The 16,161-nt window shown below is 42.9% G+C and overlaps 1 protein-coding gene across 1 annotated transcript in view; it reads right to left on the bottom strand.

Annotated features, from left to right (window-relative positions):
* Positions 1–16,161, bottom strand: part of Gmcl1 (germ cell-less 1, spermatogenesis associated) — a 41,983-nt gene extending 25,822 nt beyond the window's left edge. The window contains exons 1-5 of the mRNA XM_085840400.1: positions 15,712–16,161; positions 8,907–9,030; positions 4,953–5,049; positions 3,745–3,842; positions 440–552 (exon numbers count right to left, since the gene is read on the bottom strand). Of these exons, the coding sequence (XP_085696526.1) occupies positions 440–552; positions 3,745–3,842; positions 4,953–5,049; positions 8,907–9,030; positions 15,712–15,965 (686 nt within the window). The 5' untranslated portion in view covers positions 15,966–16,161. The remainder of the gene's footprint in view (positions 1–439; positions 553–3,744; positions 3,843–4,952; positions 5,050–8,906; positions 9,031–15,711) is intronic.

Raw genomic sequence — 16,161 nt, 5'->3', positions numbered from 1 at the left:
CTCAAAGTCTTTTCCTTAGTGATCTGAAATTTAGTATTGTTTTGTCAGTAGTTATTACGGGAAATTCCCTTAACATTAGTACCATTTCTCATTAAGAAAACTTCATGTTTGTGTTACTTTGTAAGATGTTACCTTCCATACAATCTAAAAATGAGTTCTGCAATTCTCAAGACTCAAACTGTCCATGTTTGTATTGGTATACCTTCGTAGTGCCTACTCCTTAAGTGGTGGCCAAAGTTGTATAAGCATGTTTCAGGCCCACTGTAGTCAAAACAAGGGCAATTCTGAGCAACTTAAGGCTTAGTCCAGCGGAAAAGCAGGGCTCTTAAAGTAACAAAGTCTACTCTTTCCCAACTAATTCTTTATTACATTCTCGTAAGACTCCAAAACAGCTGAAGCCCCAGAAGTGGGGTGGAGAGAAACAGGAAAGGTGGCTCACTTTTTCTTTACAGAGTCTAGTCCATAGGTCCCTGCCGATGTGTAATAGCCACACACAGTTCTCACAGAGATGGTCTCCTTCATTGTCTCACCGCACTGCTGTATCAAACCATCCTGTAAACATAAACAAGCACTGGAAAGGCCATTTCGCCTGGGGAATCAGCTCTCATGTCATGCTTTCATACTAAGATGTAAAACCAAATCAAAATAGCAAGGAAGGAAGGAAGGAAGGAAGGAAGAAGGAAGGAAGGAAGGAAGGAAATTCATTAACTGGAGTTAGCCTAAGTTTTTTATAGGTCCAATAGAAATGTTGAAAAAGAATCCAGCAATTAGCCCACTGACTATCTGAAGCTGAGAATGAACTGGGCAGGGAGGCACTGAGGGAAGATGCTGTGAGTCTCATATTCTGTTTTCTGCTCTGGACTTTTACAAATTTCTTCAACAGGACTTGTTTTTTCCTGTTCTTACTGAACCAAGAATTCTTTACATAGTCATTTAATCAAGTTACAGGACAGACAAAGGAATAATATGGATGCGTGGAACAGTGCTCAGTTAGGGTTAAAGCACCATCAATACCCCACAGATACCTCTAAACAAGTATATAAGTTTTAAATAACATTAAAATTTAAATTTAATGTTCCCCTCCCCTCCCCTCATGGCAGGCTGGAGAGATGGCCCCAGGGTCATGAGAGTAGAAGAACTGGCCCTGTCCCTTGTTTCAAGACAGCAGGCCCTGCATCTCCCCTGGGAGGCACAGAAGAGCTAGCCCTGACGCCATGGGCATTGACGAGCAGGACCTGAGGGCATGAGAGCGATAGAGCTGGTTCTGCCACTTGCTGGCTGCAGTGTTGGATGGACTCGCCAGGGAAGGGCTGAAGAACTTGCCCTGGTGGTGTGGGTGCTAGAGAGTTGGTGGGCTGACCAACTCAGACACTTCTCACCCCAACATCAACCTCATTAGTGAACAGCATGCTGGATGTGTGAAGGGGCTGGCCCTACAGATCTACAACTACAGATCTCCATGACACAAGGCAACAAGAGGCTATCCAAGAGGAGTCCCAGTGAGGATCCAGTATCAATAGTGTAGCAGAAGACAGAGGCATTGAATCAGACCAACGAGTCACTGCAAAGAACCTTTGTAAGCAAAGATGTATGGACAAAAGGGTATACCATGTGCCACATTGTGACATATGACAGCTTCCACAATGGGATTTTTTCCTTTGGTGGGGAGGTTCCAAAGATGGAAGGTGGGTACAAGAGGATGGGGTGATGAGTGGGATCAGGGTACATGATGTGAAATTCACAAAGAACCAATAAAAAGCTTTAAAAATTAATCTAAAATATTTACATAGGTTTCAAATAAACCAGCTTCTATATACAGAAAGAACACTGTCATTTTTTCATTCAAGTTTCTGAAACATATCATGCAACTATATTATTAAGTTAGAATTAGTAAGTTATAAAAATAAGGCAGAATGCAGATTTAGAACAAAACCAAAAGGACCAAAAGTTAGAAAATATAGATATCCAAAGTAAGTATTAGAAAGATAAAAATATTTGAAAAAATAATCTCAGACAGGATAATAAACAAGCTAATAACTAGCATTTAGACTCAGATAGATCAGCACGCCAGACCACATGGGCTTAAACTAAGGCATAGTACTGACTCAGTGTTGTATAAACTTATCTCAATTCTAGACCCTTCTTCCCTAACACATCACCCCACCTCCTCCTGGGGAGCCTTTTCTTCTCTGTGGTTGTTACTGTGACTTTCATCGAGACAGCCGCAGTGTGCCTGCATCTCTAACATACTTTCTTTCCTTTACATGTTGTACCTGAAACAATCTTCCAATATTTTGGTGTGAAGTTGTGAATCAAACCCACAGCCCTGCACATGCAGGTGAGCACAACAGAGCCCTCTAAACTAGAGACTGTCTTTCCCTGATTAGAATCTTCCAAAGGAGCTCCCACGTAAAGTTAAACTTTGCAATGTACAGAGAAACCTTCATTTGCTGATTTTGACCTCTTTCCAATCCTTTTTATTTTTTGTTTTATTTCTTGAGACAGGCTCTTACTATGTAACTTGAGCTGGCCTATAAGTCACCAGGGTGATCTTGATCTCAGAGATCTGCCTGCTTCTGCTCCCTGAGTGCTGGTTTTAAAGCGTGCACTACCACACCTGGATTTTTTAAATGTTTATTTGTGTTGTATAACTTCACAGCATGCATGTATTGACCAAAGGAAAACTTGGAGGAAGTCAGTTCTCTCCTTTGACCACGTGTGTCCTGGGGATGCAACCCAAACTGTCAGGCTTGGTGGCAGGCATCTTGAAAGGCTCAGTCATCTTGCCAGTCCCCCAACTCAATTTATATTAATAGTAGAAACTTAGTCTCCTTAACTTCTCTAATCTCCCATCCTCTGTCCCTGGTCAGAAATGCTGTTTTGCACCTTTTCACACAGTTCAAGGTAAGCACACTTCAAACTCCATCTGGAAGTACAGTGAGGATGCTGGGTTGAAGTGGCCCTTCCTATCTTCCAAGTTTATTAGGCCTCCGCACGGTGTTTGTGTTGTACTCTTAACACTGGGTAACTGTTTGCACCTTTGAGTTTACTTATCTCCGTTCACTGTGAGATCCTTGAAGGCACACACAGATGACCCATGTTTAGGAACTACATCTTTATCCTCTCTGGCTCCTTATGCTAAGTCTTACATATTGCGCAACGTGTTCAACATAGAGTTACTGAAAGATGCACATTATTTACATGGGATGATACCACAATGAAGCTTAAATAACAAACTATTTCTTTACCCAATGAATTAAATTTACTTTTTTTCTTTTTTTGTTTGTCAAGACAGGGTTTCTCTGTATAGCTTTGGCTGTCCTGGAACTCACTCTGTAGACCAGGCTGGCCTCAAACTCAGAAATTCACCTGCCTCTGCCTCCCAAGTGCTGGGATTAAAGGCGTGCGCCACCACTGCCTGGCCCAATGAACTAAATTACTGATCATATACCATCTGCTTAGCATCGATGCCACTGATGGACAGAACTCTGCAGAGGAATGTGTGCAGGCAAGTGAACTTTCCAAGTGTCAGCAAATCAAGGAAGCTATGCAGAAACACCTCCCATCCACTTCACACAGTGATCAAAGACCTTCAATCTAACCAATAACTTTTGGTCAAACATTTTCAGCAATTTCTAACAAATGGCATGTTTATAATTTTGTTTTAAAGATGACAGAAGTAGAATTTCACTTCTGTTTTAGAGGTGTGCACAGAGATAGACTAGACACCTTGACACTACTTACCAACTGCAGCATGCAAGCTGCTGCCAAAATGGCAACGACCCTGCTGGGCTTTATTAAGACGTCATCTCGATACAGTGATCCAAATGCGACCTGCAGTGCTGAAAGCAAAAGTGCACACACAGAATGAAATGCTGCCTGCAGGTGAGAGGCTCCTGCAGAAGCAGGAGGGACAACAGCCTGCACCTGGAGAAGCATCAGGAACTAATATGGCAGCTATGGTTACTGATGGTGTTAATACGTAACATTGCTTGCTGGAAAGGATTCTGCCAACTCCAGCCATATTTTCTCTGTCTAATCTTGACATAGTCAGTGGTTAGAGCTGTGTCAGAACTGCTGAGTACATCAACTCTAAGTGCACATCTATGTGCCATCACTCTATGATAACATTTCTTTAGAGGAGTAGGTAAGGCTCTCACTCACTATGTAGATAAGGCTGGTCTCCAATTCACAGCATCCTCCTGCCTCAGCCTCCTCAGGGCCAGAATTATAGCCCTGTGGCTCCAGGTCACGAAGATGTGTGCTTAACTTGTGACCACCTCTGTGCCCACTCACACCCGGTCTTCACATCTAAGACCACTCCTCCTCCAATGCCACGCTTACCAATGTTCTTCAGATTGCTTTGTAAACACCTCAAGTTTCTTTGCCTCTGGAGTGGGCCTTGGGTTTCCCCACTTGGGATATCAAAGGAGATGAGCAGGAGTAGGGAGGAACAGGAGGGAGGGTCTGCACAGAGGCTCACTAAGCTGTTCTCATAATCCCTTACCCCTCCTCAGCCCTGTTTCCTCAGCCACAGCTCCTTTAAGCTCTGAAACAGCCTGCTACAGGATTCATATGCCTACTGTTCCACAGAAGATCTTCACACATCATTTATTTTTATTTTTTGGTGGTAGAGAGCAAACCTTAGCCAGGGCAGGAAAGCACTGACTCTTTTAGCATTAGCTGTGTCTGCAGCCCTCGCTCTAGCCTCTGACAAAAGGAGACATGCTTCCTATGCCTTCCCATGCTTCACCTCCCAGGCCGACAGCCACAAAGACACGTGAGCGACTGACTGAGCTTGTAGGACTAAATAGAGACAGAAGACACAACAGATAAACTGAGTGAATCAATATGAAATTTCCACCTTCTAGTACATCATACAACCTTTCCCCTAGCCTATAAGGCTAGACTATATTTCATCAAAAAACCAGTAATAATTATGGAGGTTATACCTTCTATATCAATGTTCTGGTCAGGAATCTCCAGTTCAATTATATTCATGCTGGATTCTTTCCAAGAACCACTGAACATACTAGAGAAGTAGCCAGACTAGAAAAAAAAAAAAAAAAAAGGTCAATGATTAGCCAGAACTTTATCTTCCAAATATATATTTTTTAATATTTAAGTTTATTTTTATTTTCAGAAAAGCTTAATCTGAACTTAGGAATTCAGACTTAAAATATAGTGCTTTTGTGTGTCTGGATCTCTTGGGGAGAAGATGAAGCTAGTGAGTGAGTCCACGAGACAGTCCACAAGCTCATTGCTCAGTGCACCTGTTGCCCAGGCTCTCTCTGATGTCACTCACCGTGGTCTGAAGAGCACAGTCATTCTCCTGCAGTGGAGTTTATGACTCTGACAAACAACAGTCATCATCCTGGTCTTTATTAGTTTTGTACCAAATATTTTTTCTAATATCTATTTCTAACTCTAAGCTAACTCTACCGTATCAAAAAAAAATCTAACATATCATTTCAGGAGAAAAAGATCATGAAAACATGTAAAGAAGAAGTTAAAAATAAGGCCATTATGAGGTAGAGTGAACTGTGTTCAGTGTGATACTACTACAAATCCAAAGCAGATAGATTCTTACAACACTATCAGAACTCAGACCCCACATCACAATGGAACCTGGGCAGCCTTTCAGCAGTCAGAGTCCCTAAGGTACACAAGGAGGCATTTCTTTCTCACAAGCCCGGTAGTACGTACAGTGGGTGTATACTTCTGTATTCAGGAGAGCCGAGGAAACAAGTCCTGCTCACACTACCGACTTAATCCCTGTGGCCTCAGCAGCGATTAAGGATCCAGAGAACTCCCAGACTGGACCTAAAAGGATGCACTCCAAAGAAATCTGAGACCCACAATGTAGTTTTATATGACCACAGAGGATTCTGAATCCCAGCGTGGGTAAAGTCTGTTTCTACCTGCTAGATCCGTTCCTTATAATTAGTACTGCAGTACTTCAGAATGGATCAAGTATTAACTAATTAAAAGTTCTATCTCATATAAAAAACATAATAATTAAAATAGAATAAACATAACATTCCTCAGTCCTTATGCTCATATGTCTGCATCTGTGGCTGCAGGACACAGTCAACTGTTAGTTTAAATCTTTTAAATTTTACTTTTAATGATTGTTTTTAAATGCTTTAACCTCCTTTCTAGCCATCACTCACCAGAGGTAGTGGAAAAGAATGAATATGGGGGAAGTGGACCTGTTTAGAAATTGTTCTTTAGAGCAAATCTCATCTACATTGTCTGGAAATTAGCGGTTCAGTTCACAGGTCAGCAGCAGCAGCTCAATCCACTGGCAAACACTTCATGGATATACCTAGTTTAGCAGTGTCCGGCCAGCAGCAGCAGCAGCAGTGGCACAACTTAGCAGAGACAGCCAGGCCTCAGTTGAATTGGCACAAGTCAGCAGGAGGGATTTGGACCAGAAGGGACACCAGGAGAAGTTCTCCGCTGTGTCTCTCTCAACAAAATGAAGATCAGTGAACACTCAAGACCAAGAAGAGTTGTAGAGCTAGCTCTAAAAGCAAGCACCTCTCACAGTTCATTGAGGCTTTTTATACTCCCTCCAAACATCACAAGCCCCCCATAGGTCTTGCTGAGCCATGTGTCTTGTCTCAGCATGTGAGTCTGAGCATAACTCCATGTGACTCTGTCTCAGCTGACATCACTTTGCCAATGGGCCTGGTCCACAGAGGTGGCAAGAAGCTGCAGCACGCCACCACAGTTTTTTGGTGCATTTTCTCTCATAGAGTCCCAACAATGCAGCTCAACAACATATAAGGTGGACCAATACATGTGTGTCATCAGCAAAGAATCTTTCACTACATCTCCTTTTACTGCTTGCTTTAGTCTTTCTACCTGTGTATACTTCAGTAAAACATTCCTTCACAGGTCTGCCTTAGTTTTTTACCTGTGCCAGCTTCAGTGAAACGTTCCTTCATGTGTTTACCTTAGGAAAACACCCTTTTAGTTGTGTCTGTTTTAGGAAAGCACTTTTTTAAATGTTTGCCCCAGCAAAACACCATTTAACACAACTGAGTTTCTAAAGAATCCTTAAGTTTTTACTTCAGTCAGCACTAAGTCAGATGCTCTGACTGTGCATGGCTCACATACTCAAGTCCCCTGTAGGTCACACGTAGTGCCTACTATAATGTACATGCTATATAATAGCCACATTATGGCTGAGGGGATGACAAAGGCCTACATGTTCAGGACAGATGCAACTGTCTTTTTTCCAAATATTTGTAACACAGAGTTGCTACATCTGAAGTTGTGGAACCTGCAAATTAATGGAGCCAGCTGTTCAACATGGCCCACAACTAGGACACAGCCAATGGTTCTGTCTGAAGGTGCTGTCATAGATTGTGAGATTTCACAGAAGACATTCCATCTCAAGTCAGGAAGAGGCTGTGCTTTTTCTTTTAGGGATTCAAGAGACAGCTTCAGTTGATATTGGTATTCTGATGTATACCTTGGATTGTAATCTTTGGGATTTTTTTTTTAAAGGATCTCATCTTTCTTAAAAACTTTTGGGGAGTGGGAGGGTGGGGGAGTGGGTGGGGGAGCGTGTGGGGGACTTTTGGGATAGCATTGGAAATATAACTGAAATAAATACCTAATAAAAAATAAAATTAAAAAAACAAACAAACAAACAAAAAAAAAACTTTTGGACTAAATTCATCAAGTAAACTTGTTCAAAAAAAGTTTCTAAAAGTTTGATTAAAATGTGGAAGGAGGGACTGGAGTGATGGCTCAGCAGTTATAAGAACTTGCTGCCCTTTTTGAGGACTGGAGTCGGTTCCCTGCCCGCACCTCAGGCAACTCACAACCTCTAACTCCAGCCTCGGGAGACCTGACGCCCTCTTCTGGACTCCACTGGCACTGTACTCAATTGCACAAACCCACACACAGACTTACATACAAGAACATACATTTTAAATAGTGAAAATAAAAATGTTTTTAAAAATGTAATTAAATGTGAAAGGAAAAATACTTTGCAAACATCTCTGGAACAATTTAGCTCTATTGTCTTTCCTCTCATTATTCTTTCACAATGAGGGAAGCACTAACTCCACAGGTAAGAGCTGTGAGGTCTAGCACAGCAAATAAATGAAACTTGAGTGAGTTGGCGTATCTTAGGCTGAGAGAGATGGTTCGGGGGAGGGGGTGGGGTACATGCACTTGCTGCCACCACTGACAACTGACTCCAATTCCCAGGACCCTTAGAGAAAGAGAATCAACTCCCACAAGTTGCCCTCTGACATATACAACTCCCTGGCAAGCATGTGCAGACACACACAAAATAAGTAATAGTAATAAATGTAAATGTTTTAAGAAGAATAAAAACGTCTGAGGTCTTAGAGCCACACTGTGTTCTATTTTGAAAATTCTGAGCCATTTTGAAGGGAAACTTGCAATGGGGAAAGTCAAACGGGCAGGCACATCAGCTAAGTGACATGCACAGCACCACTGCAGGTCTCCTAACCCAACCGGGCGTTCTAGGGAGGAGGAAAGCACCACCTCCCCATTCACTTTCTACAAAGCAACACTTCAGAGAAAAGTATTCAAATAGTTATAAAAGAAGTGTAATGACCTTAACCCGAATAGTACAGATGTTCTCCCCAGTTCATCCATTTTCCAGCAAAAGGCACTAACACAACTTTTTGACAACAAGAGGCAGTAGTGGGTAGTAGGACCAAGTAGGACCAAGAATTTCAAAATCTGTTTGAAGGTTGAGGCCAGCTTTCACTCCCAGTGCCCACCATCTTTCTTCCCAGCAGATACTTTACTAGAGGAAAGCTTACTATGAAATCCAACCAAACAGCAGAACATGCTCCAAGTGCCCAGGCTTCTCCAAGCTCCCTCCTTGCCCAGGGTGTCAGTGAAATACTCACTTGACATAAGTAGATTTTGTGTAAGCTCCACTCTTCACCTAGAGCACAGATCTTAATGTCACTGTTTTCACCATTCAAAAACAGCGTTTGGTAGATGTATTTCGATGTGCTCTTTAATTTTTTCCTGTTAAGAAAAACACAAAGTTACAAACAGCACACAGCTCAGCAGGAGACTAGTATCACCAGGCCCTGTCCAATGCCAGCACATTAAAACGGGCAACATTTCACCAATTTTTATACACCATTAAGTCTCGATTTTGCCCTGTTACCGTGACATCCAACTTCCCTACTGTGTGAATGAGGAGATGTGAGAGGGGAATGTCACGAGAGGTTAACTAAGTGCGCTTACTAACAGCAGACAGATGAGACAAAAGAGGAGGGAGACATCTATATCCACCCTATATAAGTTGTTGGTTCTAAACCAATTTAAGTTACTTGCTCAATAAACAAAGACAGGCTGGTGACCACACTTTGCTTATTTCTTTGTTTAGAAACTAAGTCCTAGGGGAGATTCACTATTGCTGCAGCAAACTGTTACTCAATTATAATCCTGTTGGAAGAGTGCCTGCCTTGAATTCATAAGGCCCTGGTTCAATCCTCAACATCACAAAAAAAGAAAAAGAAACTTCGATTCAAGCTTATTTCAGCTTCAAACTAAACTAATTAAAACTAATTTTAAATTTACTGGTTTTCCCCACTAGACAAATGGCTTGCAACCCTAGATCAAAGCTTTTTAAAACTATGCTCAAAGGATATGCATGTTAGAGGCACTGGTCAGGGCTGAACCACGATATATGAACACCGTGTAACACCCAGAGCATTGCCTATTGTATCTGCATGTGACTTCTACATGAGACTTATTTTAGTAGAACTGATTTTTAAAAGCTTGGCAACCACGGGGTTGAGTACATAGAGAGTTCTTGCACAACCCATACAAGACCCCTCACCACTGTATAAACCAGATATAGTGGAGCAGGTCTGAACTCCCAGCAAGCACTTTGGAGATATGGAAAAGACAATCAGGAGTTCAAGGCCATAACTTGCTCAACAGTGAGTTCAAGGGCAGCTTAGACTACATGAAACTCTGCCTAAGAAAAAAAGAGTTTGCAATCTCTGCTCAAGATGATCCAGTAAGTAAGAGTATGGTAATGGTGGTCATAGGAGTGGATCTACTTTAAAAAGACATAATTTAAAAAGATGTATTTATTTACTTATGTGTCTGTGCACATGTGCATACGTGTAGGTACAAGCCTTGTGCATGGAGAGGTCACAAGGAGGCAGTGGATATCACCCTTTATCACTGCCTATCTACTCTTCTGTTTGTGTGTTTCTTTGTTTGACATAATCTAGATTCACCTGAAAGTACAATTTCAAGTAGACATTTATTGTCTGAAGTGTGCTGGCCTGTGGGTTTGTCAGTGAGTTACCTTGATTATGTTAATTAAGGTGGGAAGACCTGCCCATTATGGGTAGTACCATTCCCTAAAAAGGGTTTCTAAACTGTGAGCATGGAGGAAGCAAGCAGAGTCTGCATGTGTTAATTCACTGCTCTCTGCTCTTGACTGCATACAATGTGCTAGCTGTGAGTTCCTGCCACCATGACTTCTCTGCAATGATGGACTGTCAGCTGGAGCTGTGAGCTAAAATGAACTTTGTCCTGGTGCTTTACTGCAGCAAAAGAAGGAAAGAAAATGGTTATGATGGTGCATACCTATAACCTCAGTGCTCTTAAACAGGAAGGAAGATCAAGAGTTCAAGGTCAGCCTTGGCTAAACAGAAAATGAGAGACCAACCTGGGCTAAATGAGACCTTATCAGTTACTGTTTCATCTTGTGTCTGGAACCAGTGTTTTACTACTCAGGGTTCTCCAGAACACAGACACGTGCCCACAGATGTTCTAGAGAACCCTGACAATAAACCACGGACTCCAAACACGGGGTGAAACACACACACATACACACACACACACACACACAGAGGGGGCGCAATTTATTAGAATAGGGTACTGGTTGTGGATCCAGCCAGTCCAACAATGGCTGTCTGCCAACAAAAGGTCTAAGAATACAGTAGTTAGCTGTTCAGTCCATGGGTTGCCCAGAGAACTTGGCCCAGATTAAAGGTGTATCTTCCCACCTCAAAAGATCTGGATTAAGGGAGTATCTTCTTGTCTCAAAAGATCCAGGTTAAAAGTAGGTCTTCCCATTTTATGGCTTACTCCCTCATAGGTAGGGTACACATACATACCCAGACCCGTGGATTTTAGTTAATTCCAGACGTAGTTGAACTGACAACTAATAACAGCCTTTCAATATTAGTTAGCAATCAACAAAATGCCCTGCATGCGTTCTGCCAATCTTAAAAAGGCTGTGTTCCAATTCAGATTCCCTCACTAATAACACTGGGTTGTCAGGCTGACGGCTGAGACTAACAAGAAATACTATTAAACATAAAAGCTAAGGAAAAGAAAGAACAAGAGTTCCAGGGGAAACTTAAAACACAGGGAAATCAGAATTTTAAAAAATATATATTCATATGCTTGGAACTCTCAAATGACTCTGCTTATGGAATAATGGGGCACAGCAGCAGAGGATTACTCAGAACAAAAAAGAGCTATTTAAAAACAAGCATTTAAGTCTCTGGATTGTTAGGATTCACCAATTACCAAGCTGTCAAAAGACTCACATTAAAATACCAAAGGAAAAACTTTCAAAATTTCAGAAAAAAAATATGGTCACCCAAAAATAAAACAGAATTAGACCAGGGCCAAAACCTTCATCCATGTTTAGGCTGGAAGATGATGGAGCAGCATCACAGGCTGAGCAGGTAAAGAGGCCTGGTGCCAACACTAAGGGCCCAAGTCTGGTGCCTGGGACATACATGGCGGAATAGGAACATCAATTTTTCCCCTCTGACCTCTACGTGGGCATGTGTACACACATGTTCACACACACATATTAAATAAAAATACAATACTGTTTAAAAAGAGTAGATGTTTATTGACAACACAAGTTCTGTACCTAAGGTTCAGAGGGAAGAGGAAGAGGGGGCAGAAAGACTGTAAGAGCTAGAAGAATAGAAAGTTTGCTGAGAGATTTTTATATCCTAGAAACGTCAGAGAAGCGACAAAGATAAAGTCTCACCAACATAGCCATCTAAACAAGCTCTGAAAAGGATGATACCAACTATACTCTCACCTGGAAGAGGGAAACATCCTGGCCTCAACCCTCGATGAGAACTACAGGCAACTAAGGAATGCTGAGAGCTGCAGATGGTCTTCCCAGGGAAGGGCCCCTGATAAGTTACCCAAAACCAAGTGATCAGCTACAAATCATATACATACAAGCAATGCTATACAGACTGCACAGGTTGTATTATATATTTAGGGGAAAAACATTACTCTCAAAATTAAAGAAATAGAGGCCATAAGGGGGAAATGATGTAATTCTATTTTAATTTTAAAAAATAAAAACTATAGAAAGGAGTCGATGTTTAAAGATATGGAAAGTCATATAAAGTAACATATCAGTTAGAGGAAGAATAAACTGCGACTACATATTCACTTACATTCATATAAGCAAAAGTCATTACCCTTTTCCACCCTTATGATAAAATACTTGAAGATGTAGTTCACTGAGAAAGAAAGGAGAGAAGCTATTGAAAACCACTTCACAGAGATGGGGTCAAAGTCTCAGTTACAATCCTTAGAAGCAGGAGACCTAGATTGGAGTAAGAGGGTGGGATCTGTAGGAGGTCTAGGGTTCAAAGCAGGTTCTATGCTAGGGTATCTCAAAAGATTGAGAAAAGCTCAAGATATGAAGAAAGGATATTATTAGTTCATTAATGGAAGAAAAAAAGGCAGCTAGAAACTCTAGGACATTAAGAAGCTTTTTAAAAGGGAGCCAGGCCAGGCATGGTGGCACTGGCTTCAACCCCAGTACTAGGGAGGCAGATCAGACGCAGAAAGATCTCTATGAGTTCCAGGCCACCCAGAGCTACACAGTGAGACACTGAAGGGGGAGGCGTACGGGATGAGATGTCTCAGAAGGTGAAGGCCTTACCCACCAAACCTGAAGACTTGAGTTCAAACCCTAAAACCCACATGGTTCAAGGAGAAAACTCCCTTGAGCTGTCTTTGATTGCTGCACATGAACTGTAGCAGAGGCTTCTCTCAAACATAAATGTCAATATTTATGTAAATAGATTTACATACAACAGAAACAATGTAAACAGAAAGAGTTCAACTGGAAGCACCTGACATAACCTAGGCTGTCCTTGAATCTATGAGTCTCCTGTCCCAGCCTCTGAGTGCTGGGATTATATCTGTGTGCCACAATGCCTGGCCTATTCCTATACTTTTTTTTTTCTAAAGATCCCTTATCATTATATTTTGTCTTTGACAGTTAATTTCCTGTTTTTTGTTTGTTATGATTTATAATAAAATTTCCTTGCTCAAATAATTGTTTTTCTCTTTTAAATGTTCCTTGTCATATACTTCAAAAATTATATTAAATATACATGGTCTACATACCAATCAAAAGGCACAGGCTGTCTTGTTGGATTAAAAAAAGCAAGATTTAACTATATGCTGTATATATACTAACTTTAAACATAAAGACACAAACAAGGGCCAGGCAGATTACTCAGTCAATAAAGTGCTTTGCAAGTACAAAGTTGAATACAAGAACAAACAAACAAACAAACACCCACAAAAAAAGCCAGGTGGGGTTGCCAGCATCTGTAATCCTAACGGGGCAGGTAGAAGGACAGGAACAGGAGGATCCTCTGACCTTGTTGGTTGGCTAGACTAGCCAATCGGTTTAATAAAGAGACTCATAAAAAGGTAAGGTGGAGAGAAATATAGAAAGATCCACTGTTGATCTCTGGCCTCCACATGCAAGCACAACTGTGTATGAGTGCATATGCAAAGAGTGAAAAGATGGTACTGGTGTGGAAAAGATCCAGCTTGGTAGTAAAGTGCTTCTGGAGAATGGATAAGGCCCTGGGATATGGGACGGGAAATCTTAGGAGTGGTTGGGTGATGGGATACAGGATGTAGGTTGGAAAGGATTAAAAAGGTGCATCAGACAATTACCAAAAGCAAGTGGGAGTGGTTAAGTCACTAAGGCTGAAGAAGGATGCATGACTTATGACATAAGAGCCTGTTCATCAAAGAGTTCTATAACGAATGCACAAAGACAGGCACTCTGGGGCCTGAGAGGTGTCTCAGTGGTAAAGAGCACACACTGCTCTTCCAAAGGACCCAAGTACAATTCCCAACACCCACATTAGGGAGCTCACAACACCCCTGTAACTCCAGTTCCAGGACTCTGCAGGAATGTGCACAAATCCACATACATACTCATAAATAAAAACAAATCTTAAAGGGGGGGGGCGCACTGCACTTGTGCTCACTCTCAGGTAGTGAGAATCTCAACACTCCCAGCCCCTCCTTCCTCTCTCTTCTCTCCAGGGTGTCTGGATACAGCCCAGGATGGCCTTTAAGTCACTTTGTGGCTCAGGCTGACCTCCAACTTGATGTTCTTGTCTCAGCCACCAGAGTGTAGATATTGCAGGATTGTAATACCTTGCAAAATCTGTGGAACTCTTTGAGGTGGCAATAATATTTCCACTTTACATATGAAAACGAGTATGTTAAGTGCAGAATACAGTTAGGAATTCAGAATTGGAGCACATTAGAACATCCATCTTGTGAATATATTCACACCCTAATGAAAGGTTATATTAACCTAGTTTTTAACCTAAGATATTTACATGTTAGCACTACCACTGAGCTCCAACTCTACCACCTACACTTTTTTTTTTTTTTTTTTTTTTTTTTTTTGGTTTTTCGAGACAGGGTTTCTCTGTATAGCCCTGGCTGTCCTGGAACTCACTCTGTAGACCAGGCTGGCCTCGAACTCTGAAATCCGCCTGCCTCTGCCTCCGGAGTGCTGGGATTAAAGGCCTGTGCCACCACGTCCGGCCCACCTACACTTTTTTTTGTCAACAAAAATGCAATGTCCATGAGCAAATCCTTTTTAAATTTTTCATTAAAAAATTACATCTGTGTGAATCTAACAGTGACCTTAAAAAGAGAAAAAAAATCCTTACAACACAGTATATTCTGGTATATGCCACATCTATTTCACAAGCAATTATTTATTTTTTCAACTCTTCCCTCAAAAAAATCTTATGCAACCTACACAGAGTGCAGCCCACCTCAACGAGCAGACTTTGTTCTTAATTGAGCGAATGTGCATAACTGCCAATCTCCAACACTGGTCCCTCTAGTGACAACACAGAGAGATGTCCATCTCAGGGACTACTATGCTCCTCTCTTTACTGATTTATGGCTAGTGATGCACAGTAAAATTTCCCGTGGCTATCCTATTCAAAAAGCAAACGCCTGCTACGCAAAGGCCGCGGAAGCTCTGCCTAGTCCTTTTAGGCTCAGGTTGAGGCTGACACTCAGGAAGCTTCTGTTTAATGTGCAGAACCCTAGGCTTTCCAGCTCCCGCACTGATCCTTGGTCCACCCAGCACGCGCGAGCTCCCGCGTTAACCCAGGTCTGTCTGCAAACTCCCAGACCCTACACTGACCCAGGTCGGTCTGTTAATGCCCAGCTCCCGCACTGACCTCAGGTCTGCCCGGCACGCGCCAGCTTCCGCAACGACCAAGGTCTGTCTGCAAACGCCCAGCTCCCGTTTGCTCCTCGGGCACTCACCTCCCGCACCGACCCTCCCCGCGCTCTTCTGTCAAGGACACCGGTCCTTGTCAGGCTCCCAAGGTGCGGGGTGCTCCGTACCTGCGCGGCGTGTTCAGCAGCCTCTGCTGCTCGTCGCCCTCGTCCTCGTCGTCGTCTGTCTCGGAGTCGGGGTGACAGTAGCAGAATGTGCCGCTGCTGCGCTTGCGCTTGCGCCCGCCCGGACAGTAACAGAAGCTGTGGGCCGCATCTTCGCCCGCGTCCGACCTGCGGGCCGCGCCCCCAGCCCCGGGCGTGGGTTCGGGCTGCTCTGTGCGCCCTGTGGGCCGCAGCACCCGGCTGCTCAGAGCGCCCATGGCTCCGGCGCCTAAGGAGCACCGAGGGGCCGCCCCGCCATGCCCGTATCTCCACCACCTACTCCGCTGCCGCCTCGCGCGCAGCCCCAACCGTCGCCGAGAACGCAGTCACCTCCATCCTCAGCCCCGCCCGTCGCGCCTCAGCGGACCGGCTTCGCAAGACCTCACCCCCTCCTTCTCCCAACAAAGCGCGCGC

The sequence above is a fragment of the Mus caroli genome, unplaced genomic scaffold (genome assembly GCF_978045245.1).
Source record: "Mus caroli unplaced genomic scaffold, Mus_caroli_1 scaffold_7, whole genome shotgun sequence".
NCBI lineage: Eukaryota > Metazoa > Chordata > Mammalia > Rodentia > Muridae > Mus > Mus caroli.
This window is presented reverse-complemented; position numbering and strand designations above follow the sequence as displayed.